The sequence below is a fragment of the Oryzias latipes genome, chromosome 13 (assembly GCF_002234675.1).
Source record: "Oryzias latipes chromosome 13, ASM223467v1".
Taxonomy (NCBI): domain Eukaryota; kingdom Metazoa; phylum Chordata; class Actinopteri; order Beloniformes; family Adrianichthyidae; genus Oryzias; species Oryzias latipes.
The window spans coordinates 5,018,002-5,033,654 of NC_019871.2; the positions used below are offsets into that span (position 1 = coordinate 5,018,002).

General features: G+C 37.3%; 1 protein-coding gene across 1 annotated transcript; it reads right to left on the reverse strand.

The window, feature by feature from the left end:
- Positions 1-1,541: 1,541 nt before the first annotated feature.
- napa (NSF attachment protein alpha) lies at positions 1,542-13,416 on the reverse strand. Its single transcript, XM_023961639.1, has 11 exons — positions 13,178-13,416; positions 12,519-12,598; positions 12,328-12,444; positions 8,150-8,196; positions 7,960-8,037; positions 5,451-5,506; positions 5,278-5,362; positions 5,084-5,188; positions 4,942-5,010; positions 2,584-2,634; positions 1,542-2,355 (listed from the first exon to the last, which is right to left on the reverse strand). The coding sequence occupies exons 1-11, from the start codon at positions 13,273-13,275 to the stop codon at positions 2,254-2,256; spliced, it is 888 nt and encodes a 295-aa protein (XP_023817407.1). The 5' UTR covers positions 13,276-13,416; the 3' UTR covers positions 1,542-2,253.
- Positions 13,417-15,653: the final 2,237 nt, after the last annotated feature.

The following is a 15,653-nucleotide window of genomic DNA, read 5'->3' on the forward strand; positions in this document are numbered from 1 at the left end:
TTATGGAAAAACATCCACAAATTCATCAACGACTCTATTTTTGCTGATTTTAAACTTTATTATAAAAACGTAATATTTGCTTTTCATCGTTTTGTATAGGAAGATCGTGATGCTTTCTTTTTTCTATAAATATGTTATTACTCATGGCTAAATTTCATATTCACAAAAGTAAATTTGCTAATAAAAAACCTGAATTCTTTATACTATAACAGCAGCAATATTTATTAAAAATAATTTCTGCTTTAAAAAATACAAAGGCTCAAAAAACGATTAACATCTGCAAATTTTCTGGATTAGTGACATAAGTTTACTTTCGCTATTTAATTTTATTTCGTTTTTTATTTTTAGTTATTTCTTTCTTTCTGTGATTGCTTTATTTGGTTATAATTGAACACCAGTTTGGTTTAAAAAACTATGTTAAATATAATTTTGTTCTTAATAATAAAGATTTTCACAAGGTTGAAACAATTGTATTCTGTATTTAGAACTGTGTTGCATTCTTATACTGTTATAAATGTTGCATTTTTATATTATATTCTACAATTGTTCAATAAAAAATAAAAAAGAGACCTGCAGTTCACTTCTGTGAAGCTTTTAGGCTGCAGAAACATGGAACACGTTCCTTAAGGGTGGAGAGCCTCATTTCTCATCCATTTGAAACGTGGAGTTCTTAATAAAAGTGTGTCAAATGTAAAGAACAAACACATTTTTATGTCCTGCAGGAGTCCTGGACTTGGAGCAAAAAATAAATAAATAAGCCCCCCCGCAACAAACTCTAAAACAAATTTTAAAACCGATTCAACAAATTGTGAAGCAAAATCTCTTGGTAAAAAAAAAATGTAATATTAGATCTTTATGTGATTTAAAGTCGTAAATTTACTATTTTATTCTCGTAACCTTACGCGTTACAAAGTAATACATTTTTTATTTTAAAACTCCCCAATTTACGTGAAAAAAGTAATATATTTTACTTTAGAAGTTTTAAAATTATTATGGGATGGCTACAGGATCTATGACTTGTTGCAAGGTGTAAAATTGGGCGATTTTCACATTTTCACACAATGAAGGTGTTTGAGTGATCTTCACAAAATGTCACACACACGGCACCAGTTTAAGTCGACAACAAGAGTTTCATTGACCTTTGACCTGCTGTCTTAAATAAGAAAAAAAAATTCCCCTTCAGTACTGGCTACAAATTTAAATTAAGGATCGATCAATCGCCCCCCCCTAACTCCTCGAGCATCATTGGGAAGCTACTCAGCAAAATAATGAGGAAAACAAAGTTCGTAGATCTGCAGGGTTAGCGTGGCGAGTTCGCAAAAGTGTGGTTTTTCTGTTGCTAGCACTTTTTTTGTTTTTTACCAGAATATTGTGAATATTTGTTCCACAAATCCATGGATCAAGCTGAATAAAACAACATTCTATACGAGAATGTGGGCATTATTAACAAAAAACCTCAGTTGCCAAGGAAATCCAAGAACGCACTTTTGCCGATGCTTCTAAAAATGGTTGCTATGGAGACAAAACCAACAGAAACGCTGCCATTTTGAAAACATTATTTTTAATGAATTTGACACGTGCAGCTCTGACCACGGTGGCAAGGGCAGATGGGGAGAGTGAGGGGGTGTCACAGCCTCTCAGCTGTTGAAGGCAGGTCAAGGGGTGACGAGGGCGGGCCATTCAACGCTGCACGCAGCTTCAACCATTATATCTATTATTGATCGGTTGGTTAAACCTTTCAGTCGACACTGAGAACGGTAAGGCAGAGTAAAGCTGATTGTGGCGTCTCTGATGTTTCATAATAAAACAGCTGACCGTTCAGTCTATATCCAAATTTTGAATAATATACTTTATCCTAAAGCAGATTAAATCGTAAGCAAGTCGCCATACTCGCATTTAACGTTTTACAATGAAAATAAAATGTTTTTTCTTTTTTTACTATACAAGTCTGCTGGTTTGAGTTGTTAAAGTATTGCAGCCCGGTTCTGAACTGCAGACCAACACCTGCAGCGAAACACACACGGAACAGACTCTGTGCACTCATGACAATAGTGTTCAAACCGAAAGTACAGAAGGCGTTTTAAAAAGGAGAAAACGAGGAATACTGCAAATGACAGGAGACAGACAGCATCCATCAAAGGGCACACAGGTTGGTAAAATGTAGGAATGCTGCTGTCTGAGGGGGCATTAGGGGGGTGGAAAGGGGCAAACGAGAGAAGGGCAAGTCGGTTTCCGAGGACTCAAGGAGGCGAATCAGCGGAGGCTTTCTTCATCGTCCTGTATGGTCTTCTTGATGCGGAGCAGCATGGTGGTGAGCCACTGGTCCAAACGGGAAATGCTGTCAAATTCTTTCACCTGGAAATAAAAATTCACATCACAACGTACAGGGAAGAACATTTGAATCGTTTAGAAACAGACATTGCAAGTCTATAAACGCGAGGAAGTAAAAGCCGCACGGTTGCTGATCACTTCCTTACTCCCCTTGCATAATTCAGCTTTTCGGCTCATTGCTCGGTTGGGTTAATGCGGCACCAAAACCGCCAGGAGAAATAACAGAAGTGGGTTTCTGAGCGGTTCACTTACCGAGTCAGTGTATGCGTCCACGTTCTGTTCTTCACAGGCGTCAAGAAGTTTCTGGAGTTAGTTTAAAAAAAAAAAAAGTTTTTAAACACATCTAAAGAAGATCGGCCGTCCAAAAACACAACATTTCAACCAGAACAGGATCACTTGTAACCAAAATCTTTATAATTTAATGTAGCGATTTTTTTTGGCCCCATCTGATAATCTGAGGCTCTATCTGATCACCCATGCGTGATATTTAGCAACAGACACACAAACCCAAACATTTCACACAGCATTTACACAACCTGTGCATGTGGCATTCATGTGCTGTCAGAAAGGGTGTACAACTCGCAACGACTCGAGTGTGGCGTAAGACCGCTTACAGATACTTCACAGTACCACACGCACGGCAGTGGTACGTTCCATTTTCCTAAAATCCCTTAGGGGAACTGCGAGCGCTCCCCTAAAGATGCAGCCGCTCTCCTCTGCGACCCTTTAATCCCAAAAACCCGCAGCACGCAAACGGGTCGACCCGGGTACGGGGGCTATTGTCTTTCAGGTAGCTTGAACAATCCAGTGATAATATAAAGAAATAAAACTATTTTATAAAGTAAGGCCAGTAATGTGCTTTTTACAACTGTATTCTTATCTCTTTACTGTCATTTCCTGGCTTAAAGAATAAAATGTATGTTTTTCTTGATGAAAACCAACATTTTACCTCGTCTGGTTTGAGCTCCTTTCTATTCTCATCAATAATTCATGACGCATGGGCGGAGTCATTCTTATCGATTTGAACAGAAAATATGAACAGTTTTATCTGTCAGTCTTCAATTTACATTTTTAATTCAGACCTTTTTTTTTCGGAGTTCATCCAAATTTAAAGTGGGGGGGCGGGGCTTTAAGACAATTGGCCACCGGGAAATGATTGACATCGGGTGACAGATGTTCTAGTGATGTCATTTCCTCTCCCTCCTCTGATGTCCAACAAAAGCGAGGAGAGGAAGAAACAACAAAACCAAAAATTGAAAATATAAAGACATCAGGTGTTGTAAATAAATATTTTCATTCCAAGGTTTTACACTTTTTTTATTTTTTATTTAAAATATCGCTGTTGTTAGGGTCGAGAATGCAGAAAACAGGGTTTCCCTGAAGGGAAAAGCCAAAAGGAAAATTTTCTACATGTCTTTTGAGTTCACCATGTGTACCTTTTAAGTTGACTGTTTTCAAAATTTCCTGTTTTTCATTATTTTTCTTCTAATTTACACTCTGCTTCTAAATTTACTGTAAGTTAATTGTGATTTGACCCCATAGCCTCAGTAAACCTGCCGTAAACGCCGTTTGTTGTTGCAGCCGGTCGTGTTTCACTTCCTAATGAGGTTTGTCGCATTAAACACTATCTTTACCTGCTTTCACAATACCTGGCTTGCATGTAATGCTATTAGCTATTGTCTCATTATTTATTGTTTTTGTAGACTTCCTGCTCAGCAGGTGCCGGATTCTGCTGCGCTGCAGTGATAAAATGTCGAGATCTGGTCTTGATTAAAGGTGTGTATTTGCAAGAGGCTCGTGATACGATTCATCCAACCTGAATAATTTTTTACTATTTTTTTTAAAGAGTATGACTCAGAAAAAAACTCTACTCTAAAAATATCATGCCTTTCATTGTAATAAAATGGTCAAATTAATGTTATTTAATGATCACAACGTTAAGCACTGCAACTACATCTGATATAGAAGTTGCTTTTAGCCAAACATTCGTAGTTCTTTTATTTTGGTAAATTAGTCAAAATTGTCTGATTTACACAACAAAATATGAAAGTAAAATATAGAATAAATGTGCCTTAACCAATAAGGTTCTATTGGAACTCATTAAGAACAAAAACGTGATGCTGGTTGAAGATTTAACAAGCGCTGGTTCTCGCGGCGTGGAGCTGCTCATAGAGGCAGACGCTGAAGAACGCTCCAAAATAATAAAGTAAATATCGTGTTGACAAGTATCGCCAAACGAAATATCGGATGAATCACCGCATCAATTTCCCCCTACAACTCTAGTCATGATATGCAGCCTTCTATTAGGGTTTTAATCTATAATAATACATATATTATTATGGGAATAAAACAAATATTGGATGCCTGATCGGGATGCAACACACGATTTCAATCAAGAGTGTGGTGATTTCTGATCATGTGATTGGATTGGGGCATCCCTGGTTTAATCTATCAATCAGTATAACGATCAGAGTTTATCCGTTGCATCATCAGCTTTCATTCAAAGATTGTTTATTCAAACCAGCATTTCTCTCCACTACATCCTTTTTTTTGCCTTCTCAAAAATCATAAGAGTCAACAACCAAAATGACCAAAAAGAAAAAAAAATACCTTCAGCAGCTTGCACTCTCGAGAGTCTGAAAAGGCTGGAAACATCTCTTCATATTTCTGCACGGCGAGCTGCAAAACCACAGGAAGAAGATCAGAAGAGCGGCTTCTGCTGACGTGGCCCCGCAGACGACATCACGCTTACCTTCGCGTTCAGCGTGTCCACGCAGAAGTGGCAGAGCGCCGCCTTGAAGAAGTGATCCTTGGCACTGTACTTCAGCAGCGTGCTGTCCATGGCATATGTTCCCACCTGAAGCAGAAGCAGAGCAGCGGCTGACTACCGGCTACAGCCTGTGCAGCCGTGGGGGGCGGCGGCGGCTTTCCCGTTCAGCGTCTCACCTGTTCATAGATTTCAATGGCTTTCTGGTACTGCTCTAGCTGGGCAGCATAGGTTGCTACTTTCAGAAGGCACTTGTTGGCCGAACTGACAAGAACAATGGGAGATTCAAAACATGTATTTCAAGAAAAAGCAAACAAATCATCCCAAAAGTAAAGTAAAAATGCAGCTTTACCTGGTGGATTCTTCGCCTTTATAATAATCTGCAGCCTGTTCATAATGAGCAATAGCCTGAGGGAGAAAGGAAGTAAAAGTGACTGAAAGATTCAAAAGTTGCTTAACTTAATAGGAATAAACAGTAAAATGTTAAAACATCAGGTTTGAAAGCAGATCACTTAAGAATACTTGGAAAACCAAGAGAAAACAGCTCCCTCCAGGCTCCAACCAAATGAAGTCAATTCGGTCGCCGCCATAATGGAGCCAGACGACATCAGCAAGCAGTGATTGGTCTGAGTCAACATTTCTATGGCAACCGCTCTCCCCAATCAGAGGTGAGCTTGTTGGAAGCCCACACCCCCACCTCTTGAAAGCAGGCTACGCTAAATCTATCAAACATTTTGAGCGTTGGACATGGGGGGGGTCAGTAAGTACCACACGCTTTCATTGAAGCATCTGATTGGCCAGTTTACAACGTGATTAACCTGCACTACAGAGAAAAAAAAAGGATTGAAAAAGGTAAAAGAGCAGTTAATTACTAATAGAATGACTGTTTATTTCTACGGGATTTTGGCTTCTAGGAACCAGGAGGTACTTCCTGTTTTGAATGCCAGGGGGGAGGGATTACTTAGGCCAATTCCTGTAAACAGTCAATGATTACAACACAAAATGCAGTTGGATAATGATCAAAGTCATAACACCATCTGATCAAGCAAAAACCACTAAAACAAGTGTCAACATCCCCCATGCGGTGGGACGGGATACGTGTGTGAACCCGCAGCTTCATGGCTGCTCTAAGCACTGCCCTGCACTATAAAAACACAGTCCTGCGTTTGCATTGTTGGACGTCTCACACAAAAGAGCTCTTGGATAACCTAAGGTTTAGAACCGTAGCCACCACCGTAGCAAAGTTGCAAAAGACCGTCTGCAGACAGAGTTCAGCTCAAAGTCTTGGTGTCCCTGTAAGAGTCCAGAACGCTCAACGAGGTAAGCAGGACGCCTGAAGAGTCCAGAGAAGACACGTCAACAAAAGACACAAAACAAAAAAAAACAAACAAGAAATTTGAACCTGGATGCAAGTTACAAATCAAGGATTACGCCCACACACACAAATCCAAAGTTACACACAAACATGCAGACACAAGTTACAAATCAAGGATTGCTCACACACAAATGAGGTGAGACTATTTTGGCTCCATAGAAGTGTGACATCAGGAGAGCGGTTCACACCAGAAAGAAGGTTGCTGCACTGAAACAGTCATGATTTCTCATTGTCTTTCCCCATCAGTTAGGGGGTGGGAGGAGTGAAAGGAGTGGGGTGCTTGGTACGGGGAGGGGGGCCCTATTTTTTAATTTTTGTGCTTGTTTATTTTAATCGTCATGCTTGTTTTTATATTTTGTTGTGTTTTAATGTAAAGCACTTTGTGTTGTATTTTTATATGCAAAGTGCTTTATAAATAAAGTTTTGATTTGATTTGATGATTAAAGCCGAAGGTTCACATTATTTCTCTCATGTTGTGCTCAATAACGCATAGAGGTTTAAGGTGAACATTTTTCTTTTTCAAGAGTCATCTTTTAAATGCAGAAAATAGTAAAACCCAGATGCTTTTCATTTTTACAACTTTAAAAAAAAAAAAAAAAAAAAAAAAATTCTAAGAGTGTGGATGACAGGACTGTGTTTAACATTTCTACTGGTTTCATTAAGCTGTGCAACACTTGTGAATACAGGGTTCAAACACCGGCACGGAGGTAGAGTGTCCACCCTGAAACTGGGCAACTGCACGCCGCAGTGGAGAGTTCAAATAGAGTGTAAATCAAAAGAACAATTGAAAAGAAGAAAAAGGTAAATAAAAATGTAAAAAAAAATAATTTCGCAACGAAAAAGTTGTTTAAATATTTATTTTCTCTTCAAATTTGATTTATTTAATTAGAAAATTAAACATTTACGTCTTTTAGAAGATAAAATGCAACGATTCGTATATGTTTGGCAAAATAAAAGTGTATGTGCAAATATTTATATACATATATATGACTCTTAATTAACCAAGAATGGATATTTCATCAACCATATCATAAAAAACATGCCGACAAGTCTGCTAATCTCTTCAAATCACTTTAAATCTCTAAATCTGTTCAATTTTTCATCCTTTGCGTCGCTTTGGTCTGGAGTAAAACTGAGTGGTGCTTCTTCTTCTGCGTTTCCATCAGTGGCAAGTACTGGCACGCCTATAGCGCCCTCTAGTGGTTGTTGCTATTCATTTCAAAAATATCACATAAATCACACCTCCAGCCAAACTACGCACAAAAAACCCACCATGACCTATTCTCCAAAAAATACGTATTTTATACTTTAAAATAAATTCTTGGTACTTTAATGGTAATTTCTTGAAATATTTCTGTTGCCAGGAACAGTTTCTACAGATGTTTTTATTTGTATTTATTTATTTTACTTACACTTGTTTGTCAAGACAGACTTATTTTGCAAACACTTTTTTAAGAAATAAAACAAACATATTCTGTAATCTGACCTTATCGATGTCCAACAGCTCGGTCTCATAAATCTCAGCAATGGTGATGTGGTGCTTTGCTGCAATAGTGAAACGGCCCTAAAATGGTAAAAAGTCAACTGTAAAAATATAAATAAATAAAAAAGGAGCACATCCTATGATTTTTTTTTTTTCTTCCCATTTTAAGTGAGCTTGCAGCTTTGAAACTCACCATGTCGGTGTAAATCTCGATTGCTCGGTTTAAGCAGTTTATGGCCTCTGTGGAGAAAACAAACAAAAATAAAAGGTAAAATATAAACTGGTGGAAAGAAAAAAACAAAACTGGGGTTTAATGGTCTCATGTTGAAAAATAAAAGGAAACCAGAGCCGTCTCTTTAAGCTGTTTCTAAACCGCCAAGCTTGAAAATATAAAAGTTTCCTCAGTCCAGAGGGATAACATTTCTTATTGTGTTGCTTTTGCACGCAAATTAAGGGACCGGTTAAATGTTTAACCACTCAGTTGATCTGAATACTCTGTCAAATCGCAGCAGACATGGACAGGCAGAGCGTCTCCTGCTGCAAACCACCTTTTGAATTAGAATAGGGAGTCTACAGATTTACAAAAGAGAATTTAAGGATCTTTAATACCTTTTTAAAGAACACTCAAAATCCCAATTTAAGACTGTATATTAAAAGAAAATGAAACAAACAGCTGAAGTCTGTGGTTTCTTGTGGCATTTTTCTGATGAAGGAGGACATATATAAATGAAATTAAGATTAAAATTGCATTTGAATATTGCTCCACTTCATCCTGATGCATCCACTTGCAGACACATAGATCCACGAATGTCTTTGTTTTCCTCGTCTGATCTGGAATCTGGATCAAAACTGTACGGCTGGATGGCTCCAACATTGCTCGCCACTTTTGTTGCACTCGTCATGTTAAGTTGAGGGTGTGAGAGGCTGACAGATAGCAGAAGAACGTATAAACAGAAAGCTCTCAGTCACGGGTGACGGGAAAGGGGGTTGCTCCACGCCAACAGTCAGAGAAGAATTTCAAAGGAAACTATGTCCTAGAAATAATTTTGGCTAAAAACGGCATAATCATAAGTAAAATAACCCACTGGGAACGCTTTGACAATAGATCAAAAGATGATCGAGCCAGCCAGTAGAAAAATGTTTAAAATACTGAAATGTCTTCTTAAAGCTCTCACGTCAGGGGAAAAATGTTTTGGGGTTTGTGATCCTCAGGCCTGAACTCATAGGAGGGTTAAAAGCTAAGTTTGTGTGAATTTCACATCGTCGTTTCCTCATTATTTGCCATGGCCCACAGGAAGACAAGTTCCAGCTGTTGTGGCATAGTTCACCGTGTTAGAATCAGTGGCTGCATCTGAAACCTGGACCTAGCGAGTGCCACGTCGCCCGTACTAGTTGGTTCACTTCTAAATCCGACAAAATTAGGTCAATTTTTTCGAAATATGGGGATCGCCATATTGGAGCCGTCTGTAAGCGGTGATTGGTCCGAGTCGGACTGAATCCACATTTTTTAGCCAACTACCAATCGGGAGTCTGCAGCACGCTGCACAAAATCTGTCAAACATTTGAAATGTTGGACGTGGGGGCCAGCAGGCTCCTCCTTTTATTGAAGCATCTAAATAAGCATCAAATAAGTAATAGTTTATTACTTGGAATAACATAAACTACACAGACAAATACCATAGAAAGGGTTATCAGTTGCCAATTTCCATTTATTGTGCTTTTAATTAGGCCTGCACAATTAATCGCAAATTTATTGTTATCGCGATTTCAAGCTGTGCAATATCCAGATCGCAAAAGTCAGCGAAAATTTGCAATAAATGGTAAACTTTAAATGTGCTAAAACAATCTTATGGCAACTTTAACTATTTAATGAATTGAATAAATCCCTTTAGGCATTTGACCAATAGGATGGAGCTCTTACGTTAGATGTTGCCCTGCTAATTAGATCAGGGTCATTTGGAGAATAATTTAAGGTATTTTTACTCTTATTTAAATTAAACATTTGCAGGGAAATAGAAATGTTTTTGTTGTTTTTGCTAGTGGTTCATTTATCGCAAGTTATATCGTCATCGCAATATTGATCACTAATATCGCATATCGCGAGTTTTCCTCATATCGTGCAGCCCTACTTTTAATGTTTATTTTTGAACTTTGTTTTGTACAGTGTCCTATTATTATCAAGAACATGTTTAAAAAAAAAAAAGGTATTAGAGCAAGAATGGTTATTCTGACAAATAGAGTCAGTTTGTTTCTAAGAACACAATCAATCAATCACTTCACTAAAAATGCTGAACACTGATAATCAGTCTTCGTTCCAACAGAAAGCATCCTTCTGAATCAGATATGACCAACAACTGAATCATCCCAACATCATCCCTGGTCTGCATATTCTTTTTGTTTTTTTTGTTTTAGGAAAGGCGTGAAGGCCCACGTTCTCCAATGTTTGCATATTCAAAGCAACCTGTCATATATTCGAGGAAGCAAGTTCTGTATCACATCAAAGCCATTTCTATATATATATTTTTTTTTTTTGCAGGTGTAAAACCTAGAAATGTCAAGTTTTTGATAAACACTTGACAGCAACCCAAGGACCTGAGGTTGATCTAGTTAATGTGTAGACGAAAAATAGATGTCTATTTTTATTTATTTAATAGGGACAGTGCACATTAATGAACATCTATCAAACAATGATAGGCGTAAACATGCTGGATTATAGCAATGATGCTAATTTGCATCCATAGTCCCTAGGCAGGAAACATAAAACAGGACAAAACAAAAGACAGAGTCACAGATCCAATAAGAACACAAAAGGGTGGCACATTATGAGAGTTAAAAGTCAGTGGCTACAGGACTGGAGGATAAGGATGTAAATGGGCATAGCATGTAAACGACACCAAACGTGAAAGGATGCATCTGCAACGCTGATGGAAACGTTTACATTCTTTTCCTGGAGCGATGATGAAGGTGGAATGTGTGAGTTGACCTGTAGCATGACAACAAGTCCAATCATGTCACCAGCAAAATAAAGAACTACTGACTGAACCAGATGGTTAGTTAGCCATCAAACTCCTAACAATTGTAAAGTCAGGACTTCACACACCGAACGTTAAATTTCATGGGAAAGAATATAGAAGGAAATTAATAAAAAATATGAATTCCTTAATTCTTACTTCCAGTAGGAAAAAGAGCCGTGAAAATACATCATATTTCATCAAAAAAATAATTCTTTAGTGTGCCAAAGGTAATATATGATCACATATATGGATAAAGTTTACTCTGAAAGGCGTAACAATAGCATGATATATAGGCCCTACAACTCACATCTGCCTGCAGCTCAACTCCTCCATCCTCCATGGGAGTTTTAGCCCCCCCCCCAGCAACAACAGGTACCTGTTATTGCTAAATAAGATTCCCACAGTATTCCTCTAAGCCCGTCAGACAAATTATATCAGGTTGATGCAGGAAAGGAGGAGACAGTGGAAATGGAGGTAGTTGTGCATTAAAAAAAACCCAGAGGAACCAATCATTTTCCAGTAATATCCCTACAACTGTTTTGGTTTTGGCTACAGATATTTATGATCTTTCATATTCCTAACTACTCAGTGTTTTATCAGGGCCTGTTCGGATGAACACAGATCTAATATCATGGAGATTTACATATCAGTAAAAATTAATTTTCCACAGTACACATGACCATCTCTCATGGCACATTTGCTTCATTAAAGTCCTCCATGATCAGAAGAATGTCAGAATAACATGTTAAAAAACATTAAAAACACCCGTTTCATCTGATCTGCTCTTAAATGGGGGATGCCCAATATATCCAATTAAAACCAGACTGTATATTACACAATTTAAAATGAAATATTGCATCCCCGCAGCATATATTTGCATATATTTATAGTGAAAGTGTCAAACACATGTGATCTGCTATTTTTAATTTATTGACATTGTTTTATAACATTTCACCAGGCTTAGAATAAGCTAAATCAAGGCTTTTTCTTTCATTTCTTATTAGCAAACTTAAAAAAAATGTTTCTCTATGTTTTTTGTAGTTGTTTTTGCAATGCACACACCAAATATCGAACCAAAACAAAACCGTGACCCAAAAATGGAGGTTTGAATCAAATAGGGAAGAAAACGAACAGTTGCATCCCTAAAAGGCAATGCGTGTCCACATACATTTATGTGGATATTTATTTGATTTGCAACACATTTGATGAATGAAAACCTTTTTGTTCTTGAAAAAATTATTTTAAAAAAATAAATGAAGCAAGCTCTTTATAAAGCAGTGTAATTTCTCACAACAACAGAACAGGTTTTGAGAGTTAAAAAATAAATATATAAACCCACAGAAATGAAGAACATTACCTTGGGGGTCTGCTTTTTTGAAGGCATTTCCAGCGTCTATGAGGTTAGTTGCTGCATCGTGTTTACTCTGCATCTGCAGGTGAAGATGAGCAGCCTGCGCGAAAGCATTTCCTGCAGCTGGAAAGAAATGTTGCAAGATTAAGGTGTTTACAGATAACAGCGGGGAGAAGGGGGGCTTGTTACACACTTACCAGACCAGTTTTTAGCCATTTTGTACATGTTGGCTGCTCTCACATAGATTTCGCAGGCCTCTTCCGACCTGGAGGAACCCCTGTGAGATAACATACACGCGCATTTAAAAAAAGACAAATTGGAAGTTAAAACCGTGTTGCATAAATATGCAATATATCTCTGCAGACTAAGTGTAAATACCACCTTAAATCTTATAGAAAACACAAATGTGCGGCTGTAAACCAATGACTGACATGTGATCTGCAGTACACCTTTATTCCGGAAGGTGGTGCTGCAGCATCGGCACAAGTACACTTTGAACTTGAGACAAAAACAATATTTCCGTTTAATTTAAAGTTAATACATAAACACAACAATCTTTAAGTATAGTCATTAACAGAGCGGGTATAGGCAATTGCTGTGAATGACAATAATGCTGTTTACAAACATTCGAGGCAGAAAACCCGGGAATGGTGGCGTAACAACATCACAGACACAACAGCATCATTTAAACCCAAAACTAAAATTAAATGAAAGATTCACCACTCAGAGTTAAAGGTATTCTTTAGTTCCGCTATACAAACGGAGTGATAACTGCTTAGTCAGACACCTTCCGCATTGTTGGCCCCTAGACTAGAAAAGCTAGCTAACACTTACGCTAGCTTTCTGACAAACTTACCCAAACAGCGTCCCAAAAAACGACTTCGACGATTTTATTTTTTTGTCCGCCTCCGCCATCAAAGCTTCCGCTTCCTTTTCTTTCCCACTGTTGTCCATTTTCGTGCCTTGTCCCTTAAATCTGTGGACAAATACCTAAATGTAAAAGTCAACAAACTTGCTAACTGCTGCTAGCTGCGTCGTCACATCACCAGTTACAGACCAGCAGTTCCCCTGTCACGTGACACGGGAGAACGGAAACTCCTGCTGCATTCAGGAACTCTTTGTAAATAAGACTTTTCTGTGTCACTTAATACTATTTCCCCCAACCTTGAGTAATATTTTAAGAAACATACCAATTACAATCTGTTCTTACGGGATGAAAAACTTTATGTTTTTGTTTGTTGCACACCTTCATTTACCAAAATTAAATAATTAACATGACTAAATGAAAAGACCCTTAAAAAATAAAAAATCTAAAATGCTAAGTAACAAATAACTCCTACTTTTACTATGTATTTCCTAAATGTCGGGTCTTGGATTGTGCAATAGTGTTACTTGCAAAACAGCAGTTTCACAATTTTCATATCTTTACCATTTGCGTCTTGCTTTTAACGTGATGGGAAAAAAAACATTTTACACAGCTTCTTGAGATAATATTGGGGTTTTTAATGGGTCAACTTAAAATTCTGATTTAAAAATATGTACCCAACAGAAAACCCCCTTATGTAGAACTGCAAAGTAAAATGTTGTTCTGCATCTAAAAAAACAACAGAAATGTCCCCCAAAACTTTTGTAAATTTCTAAAACTTTCTCTGACGGTTAGAAAATGGTTTACTTTGGACATGTTTAGTTCGTGCATCAGTGACAGAGTGGAGTCAGTTTGCAACAATTTTTTTTAAATTTATTTGACATGTAGTAAGGGAAAAACTATTTTTTTATTTCTTTATTCGTACTTTTTTTAAATATATATTCTTGGTCTGTTTTTCAATCCCTTTTATAAACGTTTGTTTCCTTTATTGTTATTTTTTATTTCTACAACACTTCATGTTGGGTCACAGGGTTTTAGCCTTGAGTCTTTTTCAGGGTGTCATCCCTAAAGAGGGATCCTTTGTCCCACTGCATTTCAGGGACACCATGACACAATGGTGCCTTTGGACTATGAAAGAACACAAACCAAATATGGAAGAATTAACATCTCAGTCAGATTTGCAGACAGCACTTTCTTGATTGTTTTATTGACTTTTAATGTGGGATAAAATTGTTATCCAGTTGGTTTGTAGATTACAAATTTGACTTGATCTCTTGACTTGTTATCATCACTGGCTTAAGAGGGCTAAAAAGTCTGCTATCAAAGTGAGAAGGCCTGAGTTCGAATCCTGGCCAGGTTTTTTCTATGCAGAGTTTCCTTAATTTAGCTTGTTTTGTTTTTCCTGGTACTCTCCTGGTATTGCATCCTATAATATGCCTCTAAATTGTCCCAAGATGTGATTGGGAGTGTTTGTGTAAATGTATCTTTGTTTGGCGCTGCAATGGACTGGCGACCCGCCCATCGGTTGACTGACAGTCACTGGAAAGGCTCCGTTGACCATGTGACCTCAAAAGAGATGAGACAGGTTTACACGATGGGCGGATGAGGAGAATCAGCAAGTCTTACTTTTGTAAATTTGTTTACTAACCAAAGATTACATTAAGCTTTGGTAAACCTGGACTCTATATCCCCCTTTAAATCCCAACTCAAAACTCTCCAATTAAAAAAAACCCACATCAATAGTACCTTCTGTCTTGAAAGAATAGATTTGATCTTTTTTCCTTTATTGTGTTTTATCATTTTTTATTGTGAAGTGACCTTGAGAGCCTAGAAATGCGCTTTTAAATAAAATGTATTATTATTATTACTATTAAAACCACATCTGAGTACATCCCACCACTAGACTAACTATAATAAGACTTTTGTAATTAAATCAAACATCAATGGCACACTTCTTGGATATTTTTAAATTCCAGATTTGTAGAATTTTGAATACAGTTTAAAAAAAGTGTCCATGTTCAGCGCACTGTCTAGTGGGTCTAGATGACCCAACTCCCAATGTTAAAGTGCCTAGGATAGCACAAGGGTTAAAGGAGTTTAGTTTCTGGATTGCAACAAACCTTTGTAAAAATCAACAATTCGTCAATGCTTGACAATCAAATTAAAATGCATTAAATTAAACATAACCAAGTAAAACATTTATGTAAAGCAATACATTCAAATTAAACAATACATGGAAATATAACAATAATAACATGATGGTTTTTTTGAATAAAGGAAGGCAAAGTCTCAGATGTTGGATATCAGTTTAGTCTAATTTTGCTCTCAAAAATAGACAAACCTGACAGTAACATATACAAATAGATATGATATAGATTTTCCTATTCCATATTTTCTTTAAATGAAAAAAAAGAACGATTCCATGTGTTGACATTTTTCCCAAAAATGCACAAAACTATAGTACAAC

What these genes read in the sequence shown, in the direction of transcription:
- napa (XM_023961639.1), bottom strand. Translation starts at nt 13,275, where the DNA reads ATGGACAACAGTGGGAAAGAAAAGGAAGCGGAAGCTTTGATGGCGGAG. An exon ending in AAAGGCGAAGAATCCACCAG is followed by an intron (nt 5,363 to 5,450) that starts GTAAAGCTGCAT and finishes TGTTCTTGTCAG; the next exon opens with TTCGGCCAACAAGTGCCTTC. An exon ending in TGGACGCATACACTGACTCG is followed by an intron (nt 2,356 to 2,583) that starts GTAAGTGAACCG and finishes TTTTATTTCCAG; the next exon opens with GTGAAAGAATTTGACAGCAT.